General features: G+C 39.6%; 2 protein-coding genes across 5 annotated transcripts in view; both read right to left on the minus strand.

Annotated features, from left to right (window-relative positions):
• The window catches only part of ZFYVE16 (zinc finger FYVE-type containing 16), a 32,972-nt gene extending 28,946 nt beyond the window's left edge, over nt 1–4,026 (minus strand). The window contains exons 1-2 of one of the 4 annotated variants that reach the window (XM_068667697.1): nt 3,873–3,925; nt 500–585 (exon numbers count right to left, since the gene is read on the minus strand). The gene's annotated coding sequence lies outside the window, so the exon portion shown is untranslated. Of the gene's footprint in view, nt 1–499; nt 586–3,699; nt 3,843–3,872 lie in introns of those variants that run through there. The other 3 variants (XM_068667696.1, XM_068667699.1, XM_068667698.1) reach the window with 3 other exon arrangements.
• Nucleotides 4,027–4,174: 148 nt separating this feature from the next.
• CCDC125 (coiled-coil domain containing 125) lies at nt 4,175–17,143 on the minus strand. The gene is made up of 12 exons (XM_068667701.1): nt 16,966–17,143; nt 16,510–16,869; nt 14,859–14,917; nt 13,412–13,498; nt 12,605–12,682; nt 11,811–11,896; nt 9,374–9,456; nt 8,347–8,462; nt 7,603–7,710; nt 6,157–6,328; nt 4,647–4,780; nt 4,175–4,521 (listed from the first exon to the last, which is right to left on the minus strand). The coding sequence occupies exons 2-12, from the start codon at nt 16,775–16,777 to the stop codon at nt 4,372–4,374; spliced, it is 1,341 nt and encodes a 446-aa protein (XP_068523802.1). The 5' UTR covers nt 16,778–16,869; nt 16,966–17,143; the 3' UTR covers nt 4,175–4,371.
• Between the last annotated feature and the right edge of the window lie 915 nt (nt 17,144–18,058).

The following is an 18,058-nucleotide window of genomic DNA, read 5'->3' on the forward strand; positions in this document are numbered from 1 at the left end:
TTAAGTATTTATGTGGTAGGAGACTGGAAGATATATACCAGTGCTCCTCAAAACAGGAAAAAAAAATCAAAGCATAAAATGAGTACAGTACAGCGTTAAACAGCTAGTGTCTAATGTCAGAAGTCATCTCAAAGAGCAAGCTTTATTTCAGAAAGACAAATTTAGACTGGAGAACGTAGTTATTGTTAAATCAGTTAACTTAGTTTACAGACCAGTTTTAGAGACTTTCTTTCACTGTATTAAACTGAGCCAATTAAATCTATTTCCTTATGAGTTTCACTGCCTACCTTATGACTGAAGGACAAGGCCAGATGACAAGAGAAGCCTTGGAGTGATCACTCCAAGATCTTCAGCCAGAAATATGCAAAAGACAACTTTCAAACTCCACACATCCTGAACCACTGCAGATCAGCAACTCTCATCACACCATTTGTCCTTCTGTGTGTCTCACTTAATGGATGGACAATCTCACCAAAGAACAGGTCACTGAAGATCTTACCTATTATCAGGGCTTCCAAGTACGTGGCATGGCAAAAGTACATTTTATTCCAGCCAGCAGCCTTCGTTTTGTTGATTATCCTTTAGCTTCAAGACAGAAAAACAGCTCTCCTTAATGTTTTACAAAAAGGCACACCAAGACAACTCTTGCCACTTTTCTAGGTAAACGTTTGGTTTGTTTTTAAACAAGCTTGCTGCCAATCTTTCAGCTTTCAAAGCTTTTTTCTTATGCCATAATTACAGGATAAGCTTTCTTTATTACCTTACTCAAGTTTATTTAGTGGACGATTAACAACAAAACTGCTCAAACAGGCAGTGAACTCAGGAAGCCAGTATCCCAAACAGCCAACAGGAACAGTATCAGAGTGTTATTCTGTGGTAATCTCTGGAGGAACCGAACAGTCAGTACCGAGCACACATCAGCACCTGGTCAGACACCCTTCTTTCCCCTGCAAGTTTAAAATGCACAAATGGAAACAGTGCAGGTTTGCTTGTTATTTGCCCAGTCAGAGGAGGCTTGGTCCCTGGCAAACTCCTAACACTGCACTTCACATTGCACAAAGAGTGTATCTTAAGAAATGGAGGCAATGATTTTACTAATAAAAATTGTTGCATGGTCATCTAGATGACATTATTTGCTTCTCTTGGGTAACAAGTGTGTCAATATACTAAAAAAATAAAAAACCGAGTATCTTTGTTTATAACCTTATAAATAACTTCTAAGATAATAGGCACATACTCCAGTGTTCAAAAAGCACTTAATGTTAGGCAATTCTAAGTGCACTCCTATTTAAGTGAGAACATAATACACATTTGCTATTTTTCAGTTATTCTCTATCCTAGCAATCTATGTTGTAGTTTATCAAAGACAGTGTCTCTAAATACACAGTTAGTAGTTTTCCATTATAATTTGCACAGTAAAATTTACAAATTCATTATTACTTACTAACCAAAAAGAAATTTTTGTCTGATGACAAGCAGTCTTTTGATATTTACAAATCCCTAAAAAACAGTCTCTGTAGTGCTTGATACATGTAGGCATTAGCAGAGCTCAATCCACTCACAACCCATCATCCCTGCAGAATCCAGGCCTGCTGAAGTGGATCAGGTTTGGAGACAATGAAACACATGTGCACTCACCTCACACACACACACAGAGGTCTCCATTCCTGAAAGTTAGCCTCTTATTAAGACTGCTATTGCAGTCATCAGGAAAGTCTTTGTGCTCACTGCAAAGTTGCATTATTTCAACTCCATCACTGTGCTTACTCACTATACTTAAGAGTGACCAGAAACTAGACGCTTGAGGCTCTACAGAGAAAAAAAAACAAAAACAACTAAACCACGCCAAAAACCTAAGGGTACAACTACCCATGCAGCTGGTCAGCAATCAACATAACTGAGCAAAAGCTTTGGGAAAAGCTTAAGTGGTGTCAGATAAAAAATAAAATGATTCTTGCTGACCAATGCAACATATTATCCAACTAAAAAAGTGCAGGAGCTGCTGACACTGCAAATTTACTGGCTGAATTAAGGAATGAACATAAAAGTTAACAGAAGTTTTCAGACACCTAAGAGAAAGCTGACATGGCACACTGCAAAACTACACTGCCTACCCTGAAGAGGGATATTTTGTTAGTTCAACAAAATTTCTTCAGAAAAACTACAATAAAAAGCCACCAACAGTATTATCACCAACAGCAATCAGACAACTTCAACGTAACATCATATTCAGCCCCCCCCAACCCCCAAATTTTGCTTTCAATCAGCCCCAGTAACATGTTATTTCTCTTCTGACCAGAAAACAGTACCATGCATTGCACAGAGAGAAAAGATGTCGCTGGATGTATTAGGTATATGTAGCAAGGTTTGGGTAGCAGGAGGCCTGCAGATATGGCCTTTGTAAGAAGAGTCCAGCAGCTGCCCCACGTTAGATAAAGGCCAGTTTCAGCTAGCTCCAAACAGGACCTGCCACTGGCCAGAGCCAAGCCTGTTAAGTGATGCTGGTTGAGCCTGTGGGACAGCAGATTTAAGAAAAGGGGGAAAAAAAACTAGTTGCTCATCATTAGCTGGGAGAGAGGGGTGAGAGCCAGCACTGAAGCCCCCAGGTGAGTGCAGCAGGAGGCAGGAGGTGCTCCAGGCAGGCAGCAGCAGCTCCCCTGCAGGCTGTCCCCCTGCAGCCCACGGGTCCCTGCAGCCCACGGGTCCCACATGGAGCAGATCTCCACGCTGCAGCCCCCCCATGGGTGGAGGAGCCCCCGGTGGAGCAGGTGGATGTGGCCTGGAGGAGGCTGCAGCCCATGGAAATCCCCCGCAGGAGCAGGTCCTGGGCCGGAGCTGCAGCCCGTGGAGAGGAGCCCACGCAGGAGCAGGGGGTCTGGGGGGAGCTGCTGCCCACACATGGGGGACCCTCCCTGAGTCTGTTTTGCCTGTTATGATAACTGTTGAGTGATCTGCCTGTACTTATCTCAACCCTCGAGCCCTCTTCATGCTATTTTCTCCCCCTTTCTCTTTGAGGAAGTGGAGTGATAGAGCGGTTTGTGGTGGAGCTGGGCTGCCCAGCTGGGCAAAACCAGCACACTGGACAATTACTGATTTTCAGCAGTGCTCTATAGCACATCAGCGGTACCGGCGCAGCTGAAGAATCCACTTGCCCAACCAAACAAACGCATCTCTCACATGCTGCACACAATACCACCGCTATTGGCTGTATCAGCTTTTATTATTTAGCTGTAGAAACTGAGTCATGAGAACGTGATGGCTATTACATCAGGTCTGAAGTATCATCCTCCAGACAAAGGAAATCAGTGCTCTCCCAGCACACTCATATTTTCTGTTTGGCGTGATTAACGATCAGATTGGACGTACTGGAGGACCTAAGCAGCAGACGCTCACAGCATCTAGACATTTCCCCAAAGCACGCTAATAACCACTTCTCTACCGCTGCAGTTTGCATTTGAATACAGACTGACAATGTTTACCAGTTTATCCAGAAGCCTTAAAACACTTCATGCGTCAACCGGAGCATTATAAGCATTATATTCAGCATCCTGTAGCTAAGCCAAGGGAACAGCAGCACAGATATCACTGAATACAAACACCTCATCCCCCTGAGCAGCACGGGGACAGCACAGCCTGCGAGCCGCACCCCACACCGACACAGACCGAGGGCTTTTGTTCCGTTTCCCCAAAATACCACACCTGGGCGCCCCGCAGCCTGCCCTCACCGATGAAGGGAGCCCCTCGCTCCCTTCGGCACCGCCCAGGACGCGCTTAAGGCCGGGGGAAGGGAAGGGACGAGGCACCCACCGCCCACCAGGAGAGCCCCGACAAGGCGACGGGCGAGAGCTTCCCCCCTTCCCCTCAGCCCTCACCTCACGGGCGGCGGCTCCGGGACGGCGGCGCCCCTTGTTTGCGCGGCCGCTGGGCGCATGTGCGGGGCCCGCCCCTGGCGGCGGCGGCGGCCGCCATCTTGTGGGGCTGCGGGGCGCAGGCGCGGGGCAGCGCCGAGATGGCGCCTGCGCCCCCGCCCGGCGAGGGGGAGTGCATCCGTGTGGCGGGGTTTATTTTGTTCATTTATTATTATTTTTTCCTTAGTCCGTAACATCCGAGTTTAAAAAATAAACAAAGACACAACATCCGTGTTAAATAAAAAAAAAAAGACACAACATCCGTGTATAAAAAAAGCAAAACTTCATTTTTATTCGCCTGACGCCTGTATTGAAAGGACAGCGGTTCCTCACGAGCCGCCTTCTTCATGGGGCGCAGTCTCTGAGGGCCAGGAGTGTGGTTCCCAAAGCACTTTGTGAATCCGTTTCACTCAGGAGCTGACAAAAGTCCATGCTGGGTGGAAAGGTTGCGGCAGCCCAGGGGTCAGGGTCCCGATGGCCCCAGGGGCTGCCCAGCTTTGCCTTGGTGTCCATCTGTACCTTCTGCCCAAGCCTTCTCTTTAAGCTCCATCGCACGGGCTAACATGTAACTGACCTTCCTCTGATGAGCCAAAGCCTCCTCTTTGTCATTTATCTGCATGTTGATTTAAAACGGAAAGACAGGAAAGAAGGTGTAAGAACAAGGCAATCCGTGTAAATCAACAATTACGTTTCTTTTAGGAAACCGTGCTGATTATTAATTAAAACAAAAAAACTAACCAAATCTATTAATATCTTCAGGATTTCATGAGGGTTGTCTAGTTCTTCAACTTTCCTACTGTCCATGTCTGATGAGAGCAGGCTCGATAATTTCTGTCCGAGATTATTCTTGTTCCCTTGTAACTTGACAGACCCTAAGGAAAAGTATGTAAATTATGGAAATGCTTAAGAGAAAAGCTACTTTGGGACAAAATGGGCATGCATAAAGCTGAACTCCAAGCAACCTCTCTAAAAGGGCACTGCAAGCTACAGCTGGTACAGTACATAATGTGGCCAAGTTATTTGCATGCAGCACCACCCTTGCCATCTCTTAAAGGCTAAATGGACTTTTCATTTTTGACTTTGGGCAAATTGAAAATAAAAGTTATTTTTATATGAAAATTATTAAATTATTAAATTGCCATATGAAAATTAAACTTTGGTTCTATCAAAATGGCAATTCATGGTAATGTGTTTTTAAGCCATTGGTAGCCTAAAAAAATACATTTCTTTGGCACAACTTGTTAAGTTTGTAAGATTTATAAAAAGATTAAAATACATTAAAATTACAAAATGCTGGTATCATAATATAGAGCTTCGTAATAATGACATCGGTAAAAGGGAAACAGACACTGAAGACGTATCCTGTCTTGCTTCCTGGGGTGCCCAAGGAATCCAGAAGACCCACAAAACTTATAAACCTGGCACATTACAGGTCAATAGCTAACACAAATACATCTTAGAATGCATTCTACTCCTCAATTCTATGGTATTGACCATGAAATAAGTATTTAAATATTTCTCTTGATGCTTTTCCTTAAAAAGAAAAGGATAATGACAAGTCTTCCTCTTTTACAAAGGGATTTGTAATTCATGGATCATCATGCTAAGTAGTAGTAGAAGAAGAAATACTAGTGAAAGGAAATATGTAATAAAAAACTGAAAATTTAAAAATAAATGTATTCAGTATTTCAGAAAAGGCTCAGTAGGTATCTTTTTGCACTTCTCCTTTCCTAAGTCTTACATATAATAAAAAATAAATAAAAATGTTGATAACATCTTGAACAGACAGGCTAAACTTTCCAGATGCTACCTTTCTTTTGTGCTGTTTTCATGAGATCTTTAATATCTAGAATATTATTGTCATCCTGGATAAGTTTATTTATTCTAGCATGATTTAACTCAGATAATTTAGCTCACGAGCGTGTAATAAGAAAGGCTACATTAAAAGGTAGACTAGTAACACCAACATCCTACAGTAGTTTTTGTTTTATGATTACTATAGTAGTCCACCTATACCCAGACATCCTGCATTACATGAGAAACTTCTGGTAGTAGTTTGTGAACTATGTGCTGCATTGCTTAGCGTATTTATGGTTTTCACATTGTTCCTTTTTTCTGGGGTTCAGAAATCTCAGTAAGCAATTAAACTACAACCGTGTATTTGATGCAATAAAAGGCTGCCTGTGCCCCTTTGTCGACTGACTTCTTTTCTGTTTGACTGTTGCTGATACATAACATGCCCAGTTACCATCCTCTTTCAGACGTTTCCAGTTTATAAATTTTGTTCCCTTTTTAATCTTTATCACTTCCGCAAGCCTCTGAGCTTGGTCCTTTCGTTGCATTAACTGCTGTTCGAATGCAATTCTGAAGGCATCTGCCATTATATAAGCTTCATCTTTACTCTTCTTCAGAAGTTCGATCTGTTTTTGATTAAGAGAAAGTGTGAAGTATATTAAGCAATTTGGAAGCAATAATGGATTTAAAATGTAAGTTAAGAGGCAGACTAAAGCCACTAATGCAGTTCAGCACTTTCGTATTACCAGGTCACCATAGTGGTTCCCAAGGCAGACCTGTGACCATAAAAGGGTACTGATGAGCAACCAGGCAAATTTTACATATATCTAATTGGGGAAGTAGTATAAAACCAGACTAAATGGTTTTTTGTTACATAAAGAGATATGTTTTGAAGTGTGTATTTAAGTCCGTACCCTTTTCTACGCATGTACCTGACACCACCTACACACTGCATTAGCTATGCTGCTGGTGTTGCCTACTTATCTCTGCACATGCAGACCAGCTTGTTCTGTACCAATATGCAGAGCAGCAAAATAAAAATAAAATAGAAATAAAAATAAAAAATAAAAATGCATAATAACCCTGATACAAAAGAGGTATGAAAAGTATTAAAGAAGTGGTTGATGCCTCATGCCTGTCTAAGAGGCATCTGGACAATGCTCTTACTGGTAAGTTTTAATTTGGGGTCAGCCCCAATGTAGTCTGGTGGTTGGACTCAGTCTTTGGAGGTTCCTTCCAGCTGGAACTATTCTATTCTGCTCCACTTATTTTTAAAATCCGTATGTCAGTGGGAACTTCTGCACTAGGACAGCGAGTAAGGTTACCACACTTGCCGGTTCAAATACAAATCAGAAGAAAAATTCTTCTTTCTAAAAATATAGATTTACTAAATTTAAAAATTTAAAAAATAAAAATAAAATTTACTAAAACTTTGAGGGCTTGAAAATAATTTTATTGATTTATTTGTGATGTAAATACACCATGACCTAGCTAGGTGAGCAGTTGTTTGAATGCTGACGTCAACACAAGGGAGTGGTGTAATGGGGTGGAATGCACTGACAGGAAAGGGAAAAGGAAATTATCCTTTTCAGTGGAAGTCCACACTCACATTGTGTACACATTTACAGAGTGTAATACATTTTGAGTGTGTATATTTTCATACTAAAAATACGAGTGGAAGAAAACTGAACAAGATTTACTTTTTTTACTAGTAGATTTTAAAAATCATAATTACAGTTTTATATTAGCAACAATCAAGGCATCACAAACAAACATCATTTCTGGGATGCATTCTTGTTTTCAAACACATCAGTTTGTGTAACGGTTTGTTGGGGTTTTTTTGAGCAAATTTGTTTTTCTGACCTCTCTACTTGTTTTTATCTAAGTCAAGCAGCATTACCTCTTGCTTGAGATGAAGAAGTTGTTTTCGAGTGACAGCTGCCATTTTAGCACAGGAACAAGGTTGCCCCCCGGAAGTATTGCAGGTGCAGGCTCCAAGAACTGCCAGCTTAAAATCCAAAACAAATCACTGGTTAAGTATCAACATACACACCACAATGCAGGAGATGCCAAATGACTTAGCAAAAAACATTCTGAAGCTACAGAGGGAATGTAAGGGTCAGGGAAACCATGCTACAAAGATTCAGGCATGATTTCTTTTAACTCACAATGACGCATGTCAAGTGTATTTTTCAGCACTAATCTCATATCTGACACTAATGTACTTTTTGTGAATCTAAATATTCCCATTAGGTGTTCCAATCTGAACTCACTGCTACAAAGGCAGCAAAGGAGATGGGCTTTAAAAGTCTTCTGTTCAGTACTTATCCGCAAAGCAATGCTCAAGAAAATCAAGGTGAAACAGTAGTGTGCTCATACGTGAAAAGAGCCACGACTGAATTCCAGTAAATCTGTGTCAATAAATCCCTGTAAACACTGCTCCCCTCCAGCTTTCACCTTGAAGCAGGTATCAAAGAAATAAAGTCTTACACTGTGCTCTTGCCAGCCTGAGCACTTTTGGAAAGGTTAATAAATGCATTGTATCCTAGAGCCTGCTTTTTATATTGTAAAGGAAGAAAGTTTAGAATGCAGATTTTTGCACATCTTTGAACCAGCCATTTTGAAAAACACAGTTCGTACTTACTTCAAGACCAGTAATATCTGTGATGTCGCTTCTGTTCAGGGACATGTTTTCCTGAACAACCTTCTGTTTGTTCACATCCAGCATTGCAAGAAATTCCAAGCACTGCTGATTCAGGACTATGAAATAAAGAAGGAAAATAATTGAAAAGTCTGCTGTTCTGATTTTCTTATTTTCATAGTTTAACTACAGCCAGATGAAGAAGTTTTATTGTATAAGCATCTGAGGAATACAATGAGACCATGTAGATGTACGAACTCAGATCCCACTTGTTTGTTCTTCTGTCTTTTCCTAGAGCTGATGAGCCATTTACAGAGATAACGGTCTCAAATATTACTTTTCCATTATGTGCTCATGTCTTTCTTCCACTTACAACTAAGGCAGCAGATTTGTTTTTATTTTTATTTTTTTTTTTTAGAAAAACACACTGTTGGGAAAATAATGATCTGTTTCAGCCATTTTAAAGGTTTTTGGAAACCAAAAATAAGGGAAAGAAGCTTGAGATGTGTGACCCAACCCTGCATGGGCATAGCATACAGTTTGGAAAACTCCATTATAAAGTTGACAAGCTGAATACCTCAAAGTTTTTGCTATAGGAATCTAGAGACATTAGAAGTGTGTATCTCCAGTAATGACTTTAATCGTAGCTGAAGCATTCTGTGGCTTTCCTGGCCTGTTGCTCCCTCCTTACAGATCATGAACAGGAACACAAGAGGTCGTTTCCCTCCACACCCACTGTGTCACCAAGCCAGTGAGATAAGATGGGTCTGTTTCTTTCAGACCCAATCTACTTTTTATGCTACATCTACCCTGACTTTTCCTATCACTTAATATATTTTTTCCAGTTAAAGTGACAATGTGACAAGAATAACAAACAGTATGTGTCTATTTAAAGAGATTTGCTGTATATCCACTATTACCAGTTGTCATTTAAAAGAGACTTGCCCTGACGGAAAGCTTTATTCATAGTTAACTCCTGAATTATTCCAGAGCAACAATATAGTAAGAGGAACAGTGGCTGATGGCTTACTTGCATTTTCAGACTTAAGAGTTTTAACTTCCTCAGTTCTCAGTTTCAATGCTTCCTTAAGAGCTGCATTTTCACAATATATCCTGCAGAATTTAGAAAAAGGCTGTGTCATCTTTGAAATAAATATTTAAAAAAATGGGAAATTAAATGAAGAGAAAAAAAAAAACATTAGCAGGTTAAAATATATCTACTATTTCTACAAATTAAAATTAGGATTACTGAAAAGAATAGAGGAAAAAAATGAAAACTGAAAATAGTTGAGTGTTCAGTTTGACAAGATATTACACATGTATCATCACTTTCCTGGCTTGTAATTTTTTAAGGAAAAAAAATCTACTATTTTTCTGTAATAATATCTACCAATAATAAGTTGCATGTTGCTAGGTCTGAATCTGCTAGTCAGGGCCAGTAAACTACCTGAAATAACCTGGCTAAGCTTTCTGAAAAAAATAGGCAAGAATGACATTTTACATACCCAGCATTTTTTGATGGGAGATTCTCATTAAAAACTAATTAGCTCCCCTCTGCCTGGTCAAGCAGAGGAAAATAACTAAATATTCTTAACAATGCAAAGTACAGATTGCACAGGGGCTGGTGACCACAGCACACCTGAGGGACTCTGCGTAGGCTTGGTATGACTGGCACTGAACCCAGGCTAAGAAGTCAGGCTATGCCACACCGGCTTCTGCAGGGTCACTCCCAGTTATTCAGGCTGCAGTTGGCTCTGCAGGAGCAAGAGCAAGAATCTCTGCATTCATGAGGAGGTTTCTCTACAATCCAGATAACACACACTGTTCAAACAGGCTGACCTTTATAATAAAACCACACCCACAACCAATTTAATTGTGTCCATGTGTGCTCAAGTGAAAGTTTTAAAAAAAAAAAGCAATAAAAAAAATCATTCACATGAAAGTACATCATGCCCCAAACTTCAGAGCTTAACAAGAGATGTGTTTAAGTACCATTAGAAACTCATAAAAATCATAATTACCATTAGAAACTCAATAAAATTTGTATTGTAAGCCTCTGAAACACTTGCTAGCAATCTCTTGCTTCCTTGAAAACAGGAAATTGTTATTGGACATACGACAATATGGCTTGGGTCTCAATTTTAGAAAGTAAACTTCCTGTAAACTTACTCTTGCAAAGAACAGCTGTACTTTTCAGCATTGCAAACTGAGAACATTCAACAGACATTTATAATGCATTTTGCCATTTTTCTATTCAACAGGATATGCTTCCAGGAAGTCTGAAGTCCTAAATGTTATAACAGTATACATTTTTTGGTGTATCTCTTCAGCTGCCAGTAAATGCAGCATACTGTGACTTCATGTTTTTGTTTAAAGCTAAATAATAACTTGGAGTATTTCCTTCAAATAAAGAAAGGGAAATACACATTATTCTCATCCTCGTGTATCAGATATCTGAAAATCTTTTTGCAGAGACTACAGTTCATGTCTTTAGCTCATAGCTTGCAGCTTTCTGAAGCTCAGTCTCTAGCTTCCAACCATTAACAGTAATTTTGTTACTCACAGCTATCTCACACCTCTCGCTACTTTCTTGAGTCCACAAAGCCAAGTGGTTTTTCAGAAAGGATTTCTTGACATTGCAACTGTGTTAAGAGGTGAACAAGATACAAAATCTTAGCAAAACTCTTCTTACAAACTAATAGTTTTTTCTGTTTGTCTTTTCTTTGATTCTAAGTATGAAAGTTTTAAATAAAAAATTCCACTAAAATAATTATAACTCTGATGTCTAGAGGTCAGACATACTATATAAACATTAAATAAGTGAGGCTGCTGGTCACTTTTTCAATGTCTGTTATTGCATTATTAGTTTAGTGCCTCTGGCTTCTTCTGCTTGCCTGTCTATACCTTCAGTCCACCCAGAATAATTCTTACTTAAACAAAGAACCAGTTGATCTGCCTCTCTCAAAAGCATTAAATTTTACCTGCACTTAGGCTCATACCTACAACACAAGAAAGTAAAACAATGATTAACCAGCAAACGATATTTCCACAAGCAAGCACATACCATTATTTTCCATGCCTCATTTACACTTAAAGTAAATAGAGACAGTCTGGTTCCTGCTAGCTAACATAATAAAGTAAAAGGATGAAAATGAAAACTGAATCTAGCAAAGCCAGCCAGCTAAAGAATTGAGGCTTATTAATTTTAGTAGTTTTAACTGAAAAATACAAATCTGACTAATATGAAAATTAAATTCATCTTCCCAAATTGTGAAGGAAATTTTGAAAGAAAAAACAACAAACAAAAACAAACAAACAAAACAAAACAAACAAACAAACCCACCACCAGGACCAGATGACCTGATGAAGCAAACTTGGAACGAGATGAAGATAACATATAGCATAAAATGTGGTTTAAAAAAAAAAAAAAATAGAAAGAAAAAAGAAACACAGCATAAGTTAAATACCTGTCATATTTTTCTGTCCATGTATCTTCTATGTTTTTAAATCTATCCTGATCAAATTCAATTTCCCATTGCAAAATATTTATTTCCTGTAGAGACAAAACAAACCAGCAGAAGTTCATTATAATCCTCAGAATGGAAGGAAGAAATGGAACAGCTGGTGCTGTATTTGGCACTGACAGAGACTAAGGTGACCAACAGTAACTACAATCTATGTCTTTTAAAATAAATTTGGCAGCAGACAACAATGAGTTTCTGCGTCACTAACCTATTTGTTCCAGACCACGCTGAACGCGCTAATGCTTGTACTGCTTTATGACAAAAGCAAACCCATGCTGTCCTGTTTCCCTCTTCCATTACTGTTCTGTGGAAAGGCCACATAGAAAGAGAAATAGAACCCCGTTTAATGAAGTAGCTCAAAGTGTTCCTCCTCCTCATCTTCCCAATTAAAACAGGGTATTCATTTCTTAGACTTGTTTGGAAGATCAAGGTTAACTCAGAAATAATACAACTCAGTACCAACAACTGTGAATCTCACAACACAGACCAATTGAAAACACAAACATAATTCCAGTATCTCACAGTTATTATTTGTACACAGTGTAACTGGAAAACATCTAGATCAAGAGTGATACATTAGCATTTTCCCTTTCCACTTAAAAATAGAATAGTTGGGGAAAAAAAAAGGAGCTAATGGCAGATTGCTATAGATTTAAATAAACAGTATGACCACCCCTTATTAATAGTGATGAACTTCTATGATATTGTGCCAGTTTAAAGGAAACCTGCACCCTTACCTTTTCTAAAGTTCTCTTTTCTTCCTCAGTTTTTTGAAGCATTGCTTTTGTATGACTAGTGGCTTTATTAAATACTGCCTAAAAAAATAAAAAGTTTTTTATTTTAGTCACAACTAACTTTATTATAGTCACAACTGTCAAATACTATAATTAAATAAGGCCCAATATTCAGTTGTACATCAATACAAGTCCATGCTCTTGGTTAACCAGGAGTGTGTTGAATTTCAAACATTAGCAATTACCTTATAAGCCCCATGGGTTCTAATTTTAAGATACTAAATAGCTACAGAGCATAACAAACTTGTGTTTCAATCCCCTAGGCTCTTACTAGAAAATAGCACATGACTCAGAAAGAGATCATGTCTGCAAGGACTGTCCACAAAATCAACTCTCAGAAAATTTGGTTACAACATACCTATACCTTGATCTAGGTTTGACTAATTACAAATGTCTGAGGGTAGAACATGCAGAACTATAAATGGATTATGCAAGTATGCAATTGATTTCAACACCATGCATCGTGACAGTGAATAAAATATAACAATCCTGGAATCCTCAAGGATAAGTTACTGAGAATTTGCTACAGCAGTAAAGTCTTCTTAAGTAACTGTGATGATTTCATGCAGAAAAAGTAGTCAATTGTAAGGGCCTAGTCTGTACAGACTTGCAGTCTCAACGTTTTTAAAGTATTGCCCTAGGAAGACTTTAAGTTTTGCGGGGTTTAATGAAGAGAGGCAGAAAGATTTATTTATTTATTTATTTTTCCTTCACTACAAGGTAAGCAGAAAATTTCTGAACAGCTCCTACCATGCTCTGCAGAATTCTTAGGGCTTCTTCTTTTCCTTCAAGCTGTCTTTGAGAAGCTTCAAGCTCAACTTTCAAAATTTCAACTTCCTGAAGCAAAATAAAACAGGCACACTGGGTAAAAGCCAAGATAATCCTGTTAAAAACTCAAGTATAACAGCAATGTAAATTTGCCTTCCCTCCAAAAAAAACTCTCCTCTTGTTTTTATCCTCTTAGATTCTTTTCTAATAGCTTGCTTGTGATGAAATGTTAACAGCACGTGCTAGTGCAAAATCCTTAAAGAAGAATACTTGTGATTTTTCGTTCTGTTCTCTTTCAGTGTATTCAGGAAAACAAAACAAACCACTAAATATTGCAGTTCTACCTTGCTAAAGAAGTTGTATATACTAACATAGGCCTAGAGCATTTACATTAAGTGAGCAAACAGAATAAATTTCTTTATACATGCAGCAGAAAGAAAATATACTATAAACATTAACAGCACTTAGGACTTATTATATATTTATAATATGACGTATTATAAAATATTATACAAAATATCTGTAGTCTATAGAATGGATATCATATCAGGACTATCTGTTACATTACCTGCCCAAAACAAAAGAACAACAAAAATGAGACAGATTCCTGATCCAGTCATGCCTTTAAGCAACATTCCGCCCTTTAGAAGAAGGAGGTTTTTCAGTTTTCAAGAGATCAAAGAAAATTCACTACTTCATATAGTGATTTTTGCTTAACCTCTACGTAGGTCCCTTGATCTGTGGCTATCCAAAACATCTTTCATAGGTCTTCCAGTATCTCACCAGTTGATACTGGTTTTGTATCTGTGGGCAGTGCCAATTTATTACCTTCATTGTATTGAAAATTAGTAAGGTTCCTGGACATTTTAAGTTGCTCTGCAGTAAAGGTTCTCTGTAGGACAGCTTAAAGACAGCTTAAAAGTGCCATATCATGAGGTATTTTGAGGTGAAAGAATACAGTAAAGGTGAAGTATATGTTTTTACAGCTGAGATCACTCTGGTATTTCTGTCTGTACTGATGCCAACACAATTATCTGCAGTAAAATTAAAAACATAGGCGTTGACTACCTTTTGGTAAAAATGTATATTAAAAAGCCAAAGACTATTCAGTTTACTCTCCAGATTTTCAGGCGCAAACCTCAATAAAAAGGAAAAACTGCTAGAAAAGGAACACAATTCTTCTAATATTCTCTACACCTTTAAAAACACTTTTTCCCCCTAAAAATCCAGAGTATAAACTGCATCACACACTACGATTCCCTAGCATAAAATTGAATTAGGCTTCCAAGTAGTACATGAGTTTCAAGAACCCGATTCCATTCAAGATTCTGACCATGCAAGCATCTGCCAAAGTAACACTGTGCTTTACTTCGATACATTAAAATGAAATGCAGATTTCAAGAACAGCATACCTGGCAGTGTTACTAACCTCTAGAGCTTCTCGAAGTTGTTGCTTCAGTTCTTCATTTGACATTTCAGTACTGGATTCTGTTAGATTGATAGGAGATACCACAATATGAGATACTAAAACAGTTACAAAAGAAAACAAGAGAATTTGCTTTAACCGGAAAGCAGGAAACATGCAGAGATGATTTTCATATTTTTTTTTCCTCCTGGAGCTAATAAGCAGATCTAAGAAATACATAAATCCTAAACTCAAACATTGTTCCATGGTTAAAGAAGCTAAATGGGAAAAAAAATCTAAAATAAGGTCGATTTCAAGGTTAAAATTTCCAGTTAGTAATAAAAACAAACTTGTGATCTCTACTCCCAAAATAATTTAATTTTTTAGATTCCTTTTAAATTGCAATTTTTCTTCAGCTGCACCTGACACTACAGTAGCTAGTGCAATTCAGAAGTCAGGCCAATGTTCAAGACACTGAGATGAAGTACAGTGGTGTACTTTGCAGGATTCAGTGTTTGTCTAGACTAGTGGTTCCTATTGGCACCATTTTTCCTTAAACTGAGCAGCACAGAACTATATTAACATGCAGCCTCCTGCTAAATCCAAGTCACGTTCATGTGGGATTTAGTCGTGCTTTCATGGGTAGCGCTGTGTGGATGATCTAGGTGAACAACCTAGGTCCAAGACAGCAGGAGCACTGGCAGGAGTACAGTGAGACCAACTGGAACTATGTTGCTCTTGTAACATCTTCTCTACTAAAACCTTCACTGCTAAAACCTACAGAGAATAAAACTACATGGCTTAGTTTACTGCAGTGTGTAGAGAATATAGTGTGGACTTGCTGTAAAGGAGAGAAATAAACAAGCGTTACGGAAATGCTTCAGTCAAAGCACTAAAAATGCAAAGCAGAGAAGCTAAAGTGTAAAGAACATCACTGCCTGTACCTGATTTTATTTAAAGCAGCATTTCTTCACAAGAAAAAATGAATGCCAACACTGAGATAGCAGAGATGTACAGAAACTTCTTAACCTTAAAACTATGCCAGTTCATAAATTTCAACTCAATAACAAACAGGACTTTGAATATTTAGCCCTAACCTTTGGATGCAGTCTCTGGAAAGATACATTCATATCAGAAATCCAAACAAATCCATTAAGTTTAATATACTTACATATACATATATATATGTATAATGGATATACATACATATATATGTATATTAAATCTAATAATAATATATATACACACACACTCATATATATGTGTGTGTAGAGAAAAATGAAGCTGCTCTTTACCACAGGATGTCACTTTCAAAGGCAAAACTAAATACCAGTAAGGGTTGTTTCACACTAAGTAGGACCATAGCCCAAGTGGCTGGAAGGCCATTTTGGGAGGAAGAGCTTGGGGCAGAGATGACTTCGCTGCCTTGGTTACACCGAGTATCTCCTCCGTGCCCTGTTCACGGCCCTGACAGGACAAGACTCGAGGGCAACGCAGTGGCAGACCCCAGGAGGCACGTGCTGAACATGTGCCTGGCATCCTCTGCAGCTTCAGAGGGTTTTGGCAAACAGTTCACACTAAATTTGAAGATGCCTCATGAAGCAGCTCAGCTGCCCTGAATTGCCAAGGTGCATAATTTCCTGAGGGTGAATAATCAACTCCAAATTAGCCTTACCGGAGCTCTTTTGTTGGGTCAAACTAGTAACAGGGGTTTTGGATGATCCGTCGTAAATGCTGTTCCGCTTGGAGCAGGGAAGAGCAGCTTCATTTTCTTCCACTCTCTTCGTTGACAGGAAACTTCTGCAAGCCTTTCCAGACCCCTTCCTGCATCTGGACGGATAGCTTTGTGCGTCCTCCTCTTCGTATGCAGCAGCTCCAGGTCTTCTCCCCAGCCCGTTTCCCAAGTCTCCACATGCCATGTCATCCTCTTCTGCTTCCTCCATCTTCCCTTCCCCCTGCTTTGTTCGCTTTCTCCCCCTTTTAACCGGGCGTGCCCGCGTGGACAGCGCCCCTTCCCCGCCAGCAGGTAACCCACCTGGAGAAACAAAACCAGCCCCGTCATTAAAGAAAAAAAACATCACCAAAATGAGAAAAAAACCAAAGCTTTCAGCATGTGGCTGCTCCCCGATACCTGTCCCGCCTCCCTGGTGCTGCAGAAGGCGGCCAGCCCCCCCAAATCTCCCCCAAATCCCCCTTGCTCTGCTCGCTGTCGGCACCGTGCTCCCGGGCACGGCTCGGCACGGCCCCGGTGTCCGTGTAGGGCAGGGCAGGGCTGGCTGCGGCTCCTCCCGTGTTTTCCTGCTCTGCACACAGCCACCCTCACACGCAAAGCAGGTTTTGGGAACAGTTTCGAGTTCACCCAGCTTCGCGCCTTCGTTTACTTTTTCCATTCATGCCCTCACCCTGAAAAGTGCTGCTCAAAAGGAGGTGTTTTTTTCCCCCAGTGTTTGGTCCCGATCCAGCCAGGAAGCTCCAGATTTCTCCTACCAATTCCACTCATGGTCCTGGTGCATGCAGGTTGATTTGCTGAAGTGCTAACAACACCTGAAGATGATCTGCAGAAAGACTTCCGTCCCCTCTCAAACACTCCTGTCAGTCTCACCAAACTTCAATTAAAAAGATAGGATCTAAAACACGTAACAACAACACTCTTTACCAGGAATCAGTTTTACTGTTCAAGCTCACGGATATAAAAAGTTTATTTATCACTGGGACAGGCGACAGAGAATGCTGAGACAAAAAGGAAAAAGCAAGCCTGCAGCTTGCTATTCTTCACTACTGCAGGGACAGCCAACATTTCTTTACATCGTGAATAATTCCATTTATATACAGCTCTTTTAGCAAGGTCACAACTCTTCCCTCAAAAAATGAAGCACTGTCCTTAAAATCTATCACCTCTCACCCTACATTAGCCTGCACACAGTCGAGTATATATAGTGGAGCTTAGCAGTTCGAAGTTTGGCAATTCAGAAACTGATTGTTGTTCAGGACACTGACTGATCTACCCGTTGGAAATTGAATACTCCTTAATTTTAAGGATTTTACAGTTTTCTTAGTGGGGAAAAAAAAAAAAAAAAAAAAGCTAGGTTTCAGTTTTGTTCCTCCTACTAAAGGCAACTGCGTCGTTATCCTCTTTACACTCTGCTCAATTTTTACTCTGGTGTCAGTTCTTCTATGTGCCTCTCCCACACGGCTTCACAGGCAGTTCCAAAGCCTTACAGCTT

This window comes from Anas acuta, chromosome Z (assembly GCF_963932015.1).
Source record: "Anas acuta chromosome Z, bAnaAcu1.1, whole genome shotgun sequence".
Lineage (NCBI taxonomy): Eukaryota > Metazoa > Chordata > Aves > Anseriformes > Anatidae > Anas > Anas acuta.

Bases quoted from the DNA above. Each gene is read 5' to 3' on its own strand.
- CCDC125 (XM_068667701.1), bottom strand. From the start codon at position 16,777: ATGGAGGAAGCAGAAGAGGATGACATGGCATGTGGAGACTTGGGAAAC. The intron at 11,897-12,604 runs GTAAGGGTGCAG...TTGTCTCTACAG, and splicing joins AAAAGAGAACTTTAGAAAAG to GAAATAAATATTTTGCAATG. The intron at 6,329-7,602 runs GTAATGCTGCTT...AATCAAAAACAG, and splicing joins TTCTTCATCTCAAGCAAGAG to ATCGAACTTCTGAAGAAGAG.